A 5,754-nucleotide genomic window follows, 5' to 3' on the forward strand; every position below is an offset into this window, starting at 1 on the left:
CCCTGGCCGCCACAGGCCTCTGTGGAGAGGCCTGTCAGCAGTGGCCACCCCGGGCTCAGGCCAGTGGGGAGAGCAGCAGGCACCCCAGGCCCCCTGCTGTCCATCATCCTCGTCCCCCTTCCCCTTCTCGGGCCTCACCACCGCTCCCCTGCAGCCCCCATCCCAGGCCCCTTTGCCTCACAGGAAACAACTGAGCCTGGGCTGGGGGCACTGGTACCCACCATGGGTGGCCCCTGAGGACACAAGGCCACGCCACCCTGGCCTGGCCATCCGCTACACACTCAGGATCCACACGGCCAGGTCACCCCGTGGTCCTTGGCACCGGATCTCCACCGGGGGGAACACAGGGAAATAAAACGGGCAGGCAGTAAAAGACACTTTAGTTGCTGGGTCGCTCTGGCGCTAGCCCATCCCGGGGGCGCCCGGCACGCAGGCCTCCGGCCCAGCGGGCCCCGGGAAGGCCGCAGCGCTGGGCCCGGACGGCAGCAGCACCAGGCCGGGCCGCCGGCCGCCGGCGCCCGCGTAGCTCAGCGCCATCTGCTCCAGGCGCCGCTTGCGCAGGGCCGCCTGCGCCGTGGCGTGCAGGGGTCGCAGCAGCGCGGGCGGCGCGGCGCCCGGGCCCCGCAGCAGGAAGTCGAAGCCGGTGCGGTCGTGCGGGTCGTAGAAGAGAGGCCCGCGGGCCGGGTCAGGTCCCGGAGGCCAGGCGAACGGGAAGGGCAGCGTGAAGTCCTCGGTGAGCACGCGGATGGCGAAGTCCTCCTCCTTGCCCAGCACGCGGTAGGCGCGCCCGATGCCGCGGAAGTGCGCCTCCCACAGCCCCGCGTCGCCGCCGTAGATGTCCGGGAAGGGAGGCTCCTGCGGGGCCCCGGCACCTGCGGGATTGGGGCGGAGCGCGTGCTGGGTGAGCCGGCGAGCAGGGCGCGCCAGGGACCCCAGCCAGCCCAAGCAGGCCCCAGAGCAGGGAGCGCGCGAGTAGGGGCTTCGTGTTGGCTCAGGGAGGGCCTGGCCTGCCTCCCAGCTTTGGACGGAGAATTCTAGAAGGCACAGGTCCCGTGGCAGGTCATATCCTGGTGGCGGTGAGGTCGGGGGAGGGGTGGGGGAGGTGGTCCCTGTCTTGTAGCTGGAGGTGGGGAGGGGCGCAGCTAGAGGGGGCCATGGTTTGGCTACCATCAGGACACCACAGACGTCCATCACTGTCCGTGGAGGCAGCGCCAGCTGCTGCCTGGACACGAGACACTCCCTCATCCTTCCTCCCGTTCCTCACTGGGGGAGCACACAGACGTGAGCCAGCTGCATCTGGGCAAAGATTTGGCGGCTGGCGGGTGAGCTGCCTGCAAGGCCCCGGGGAGGACGAGGCTTCCAGTCTGTGACCGTGGACTCCCGGCCTTGTGAGGTGGCCAGCTCTACTAGCCGGGACGGGGTGTGCAGAGGTAGGAGGAGACCCGGAGGGCTTGGGCCTGGGCAGTGGCGATGGCGGCAGCGGGGGGTGGGCAGGTTGGGCTGGAGGGTGAGAGGTCTAACTATGGGCGGCTTGGTGTCTGTAGGTAGGTGAGGGAAGGGCAGAAGCCAGAGGGCCCTGACGGTCTGGGCAGGCGCACACGTGGGGAGACGGCTTCGAGGGCCACCGTGGGGATGATGTCCCCAAGGGAGCGAGGACAGAGGGAGAAGCGGCCAGAGCCCAGGCCCTCCTTCCAAAGCAGAGCAGGCAATGTACGGCAGGTGGAGGAGGTGCAGAACTGTGGGACACGCGGAGGGGTCCTGAGTGGGCAAGGCAGGAAGGTTGTCCGGGACCTTGTCCTGCTCACTGTGTGGAGTGGTGACCATGGAAGCTCTATCCGTGTGGAGGGGCCTGGGGCGGTGAGACAAGGCAGCTGTGTGTGTGTGTGTGTGTGTGTGTGTAAGCAGAATGTTCCGGAAGAGAGAGCAAGTGCTGAGACAAGGGGACCCAGGAGCAGGCAAGGTCCAACAGAGCCGCCACGGCAGCAGGCAGCTTGCTGTGTCCAGAACAGGACTGGCTTGCTGTGGAAAGCACACCGGTGCCCGCTGTGCCACTGCCATGTCCCCTGCCATGTGACTGCTTCCTGCTCCCCCCACCTGCTCCTTCCTGCCCCCGTCCCTGACCACGCCTCTCACCTGGCGTGGATGCTGGGGGTGGAGCGGCCAGACCTCCGGGGCTGGGGTCCCCACAGCATGGGGAAGACATATCACAGCCTTGGGTCAGGCGTCTGTTGACCTGGCTGCCGGGGAGAGTGGGGGAGGGGCCTCAGACCAGGAGAGAACCCAGCACTTAAAGGGGCCCCTGAATGGAACTGGGGCTGAGGGGGTGTGAGCAGGGTTGGCAGGCTCTGCCTTTGCCATCAGAAGCCCTGGGACACCCCAGCACCTGCTCCCTGGGGACACACCCCAGGCCCAGTCCAAACCTGATGCCCTCGTCTGCCCTGCTCAGGGACCGTGACCAGTCTCCTCTTCCAGGGTCAAGGCCACCGTAGCTGCTCATGGACAGCCACGGCTCAGGCCCAGGCTCAGCTTCACAGTGTGCCCCGACAGCAGGCGTACAGAGCCCCCACCCAGTGTCCCCACCTTCAGCAACTCCCATCGCCCCCAGAACCAGGTCAGATGCCACCATTGGCAGCCACATGAGACCCCGGCCACCTGGCCAGCTCGAGCGTTCAGTGGCCCGGGGCTCGCTCCACTGCTCAGCAGCCAGGAAGTGCTGGGGATGGGACCAGAATCCGGCTTGGGCCGCCAGCTGTGCAGTGGAGGTGGGCTTGGGTTCTCCCAGCCAAAATGATGGCACCCATTCGATGCCCTGTGGTGCTGCCAAGCTGAACAAGCACATGTGGTCAGTGCACCCCCGCACCACCTGCTCCCACATCACAGAAACCCCCGAGTACCCCTGTGCAGGCCCTGGCAACCGCTGCCCTGTGTCGGCTCCTACAAAGCCCAGCGGTGGGTGACGCCTGTGCAGCCGTCAGCAGGTGCTCATCCTTGTGCCACATCTGGGCAGTGGAAGATAGCAAAGCCCCACGCGCGGCCATGGGACTCCGCCTCTGGGATCCTGGGCTCACACTCATGGGGCGCCAGCCTTTCCCTGCCCAAGCCCTGCCCCGTGCCTGCTCGCTCATGCTCTTGTGCTGAACATCTCGCAGAGGGCACCAGCTGCTGGGGCTTTGGTCCCCCACCCAGCGGGCGATGGCAGGTGCTGCTGGCTGCCCACTGGCCCCTGACTATCCTCCTCAGGGCACCCCTCCCTGTCTTCCCCTGGGCTCCCCTGGGTTTCTGCTAGAGAGCTGTGGCAGCTCCCGCATGCTTGGAATGTCAGTCCGTTCTCTGAGAGGTTTGCGGTCTGCTTGTCCCGCCTGTAGGCCGCCTTTTCATTCTGTTGATCCTCTATTGAGAACACCTCACTGGAGCCTGCGCTCCGTGGAGTCCCGCGGCTCTATTTTTGCTGCCTTCGCCTGCACTTTCAGTTTCAAATCCAGAAAATCGTTGGCTCTTGGGTCTCCCTGGGCAGAGAAGGATCCTGGAAGAGGGAGACCCGGGCAGGACCCTGCTGGAGAGTACTGGTGTGCCTGGCTGACACCTCCCTCAGCACCGTAGCCTGCGCCATCCAATGGCAGACCAGCCAAGCGGGGCCACAGCCAGGGAGAAATAGCTCCGGAGCCCCAAGAAATCAGGGGCTGCTTTCTGGAAGCGGCATCCTGAGCTGGAGGCCTCCAGATCTAAGCATAAAAGTAGGGGTGAGAGCAGGTTCCAGGGGCATCCACAAGAGCCTGGTGACAGTGACGCAACCTCCACCCCATCCAACAGCCCCAGCAGGGAACAGGCCTGAGCTGAGGCCCTGCCGAGAGGCGGTAGCCAAGTCTGCAGCCCTAAGGGAGCAGGCCTCCCCATCCCTGCCTGCGTGCCCCTTCTGCAGGGAGGTGGGCCTGCAGGAGGCAGGCCCTGGGCCTCAGCCTGCACCAAGTCCCGACATCCGCAAGTAGTGCCTGAGCACCACCTGCCGGCCACTCGCAGAAGCGGCAGCTCCCCAGGCTGGGGACCAAGGGGCTGCGGCTGGTCCAGGGGCCCCCACTGACTGAGCTGGGGGTCCTGCTCCTCTCTAAGCGTGGATAGGCACAGCCTGCTCCCACGCTACCCTGGGAAGGAAGTGACCGCCCGCGTAGGGGACCGGGCTGGGAGAGTAGCCTGTGCCTGGTAGGGGGCAGCGCTCTCACAGGGCAAACAGGACACAGCATGATCCAGCCTGGAGCCCCGGAGCCCTGATACCCCGCTATTTCCAATGGATGAAGAGTGGGGGCCTAGAAGATCAGACTCCGGGTCTCAGAATGCATTGCAGATCCCCGAGTGGTGTGGGGAGCCTCTCCCTACCTCCAGCAACCCTAGTCTTGCAGAGAGGGACCCCTGGGAGCCCCCTGCCCGTGGTGATGGGCTGTAGGGAAGCTGGCCCCACAAGGGACTGGGTGGGGGTTGGGGGCGGAGGGACCAGAACCTTCGAAGTCCCAGGACACAGTGCCCTGGGCCTCAGCCTTGCTCCGTGCTGTCCAGAGTCCCCAGGGAGAGACTGAGCTCCTGTGGGTTTCCCACTTTCAACCCCAATTCAAATCCCCGGGGCCAGGCAGCTGGACCACCGCCCCATCCAGCCAACCTGAACACCTGGACCTGTGCCTGCTGCTGCCTGGAGCATGCTATGCCGTGCTGGCTCTGTGAGGCTCCATGTGGGCGCCTGTGGTGGGGGGAGGATGGCAGCCACCGGACAGGAACAGCAGGTGCAGGAGGCACAGGTGACACAGGTAGCCAGCAGGTGCACGCATGTGCCAGGGGAGGAAGCTCCGAGTCCACCGTGCCCACTGCCTTAGTGCCCCCTGTGGGCCACTTCTGGCCACTCCAAGTGTCTGGCCACACGCGGCTTCACTTGCGACAGTCCCGGGAACACAGGGGCCAGCCCTGATGGCCACGGAGCAGAACAGCCACCAGGGGCTGGCCTGTCGGGGGGAGCCAGGAATGACCTCCTTCCTGGAGCATGGCATGGGCTCTACCAGCCCCTCCACTCTGAGGGAGGATGGAGGGACACCAGGCTCAGGCCTCAGGGAACCAGTGTCGGCTTGGCCTGGTGAGGGGACTGCACAGCCGGGTGGCTAGGAGGCCACCCACATTGACATGTGATGCTTGGGGCCAGGGCCCAGGGATCCATGCCCAGGGAGAGCCGCCAGGTGTGGGCAGCGCTTCTGTTGGGGCGGCTCACTGGACAGTCTCCTGACCCATATTCTGGGCTGAATCCCACTCCAGCTGTGACTGAGGCATGCACACACGTGTGCCCTCCCCAGGAGACACACATTTGACCTGTTTGACACACGTGTACGCACATTACCTCCCACAGCACACATGTGACCTCCCACCTGCAATGTGTAACCTCCCCACATACGCACATGTGAATTCCCCACATGCATACATGTGACCTCCCAGAACATGTGTGTGACTCCCCAGAACACACATTACCTCCAAGAGCACACACATGATCTCCCAGCACACACACATGACTTTCCACATGCCCATATGTGACTTCCCAGAACACATACATGACCTCCCAGAACATACACATGATTTCCCAGAACACACGCATGGCCTCCTAGAACACACACATGCATGACCTCCCTAGAATCCATGCACACACGTGACCTCCCCAGACTGTGTTGGCCCCTGGGAGGAGTGCTGTGGGCCCTGAGCCATTGTGACCTCAGGGGTGAGGTCAGG

At 64.9% G+C, this 5,754-nt stretch overlaps 1 protein-coding gene across 1 annotated transcript; it reads right to left on the reverse strand.

Annotated features, from left to right (window-relative positions):
* Positions 1–402: 402 nt before the first annotated feature.
* On the reverse strand, positions 403–2,248 carry C9H8orf90 (chromosome 9 C8orf90 homolog). Its single transcript, XM_058668885.1, has 2 exons — positions 2,134–2,248; positions 403–872 (listed from the first exon to the last, which is right to left on the reverse strand). Exons 1-2 carry the CDS (start codon positions 2,201–2,203, stop codon positions 403–405), a joined length of 540 nt encoding a protein of 179 aa, XP_058524868.1. The 5' UTR covers positions 2,204–2,248.
* Between the last annotated feature and the right edge of the window lie 3,506 nt (positions 2,249–5,754).

The sequence above is a fragment of the Ochotona princeps genome, chromosome 9, assembly GCF_030435755.1.
Source record: "Ochotona princeps isolate mOchPri1 chromosome 9, mOchPri1.hap1, whole genome shotgun sequence".
NCBI classification, from domain to species: Eukaryota; Metazoa; Chordata; class Mammalia; order Lagomorpha; family Ochotonidae; genus Ochotona; species Ochotona princeps.

What these genes read in the sequence shown, in the direction of transcription:
- C9H8orf90 (XM_058668885.1), bottom strand. Translation starts at nt 2,203, where the DNA reads ATGTCTTCCCCATGCTGTGGGGACCCCAGCCCCGGAGGTCTGGCCGCT. An exon ending in ACCCCCAGCATCCACGCCAG is followed by an intron (nt 873 to 2,133) that starts GTGAGAGGCGTG and finishes CCAATCCCGCAG; the next exon opens with GTGCCGGGGCCCCGCAGGAG.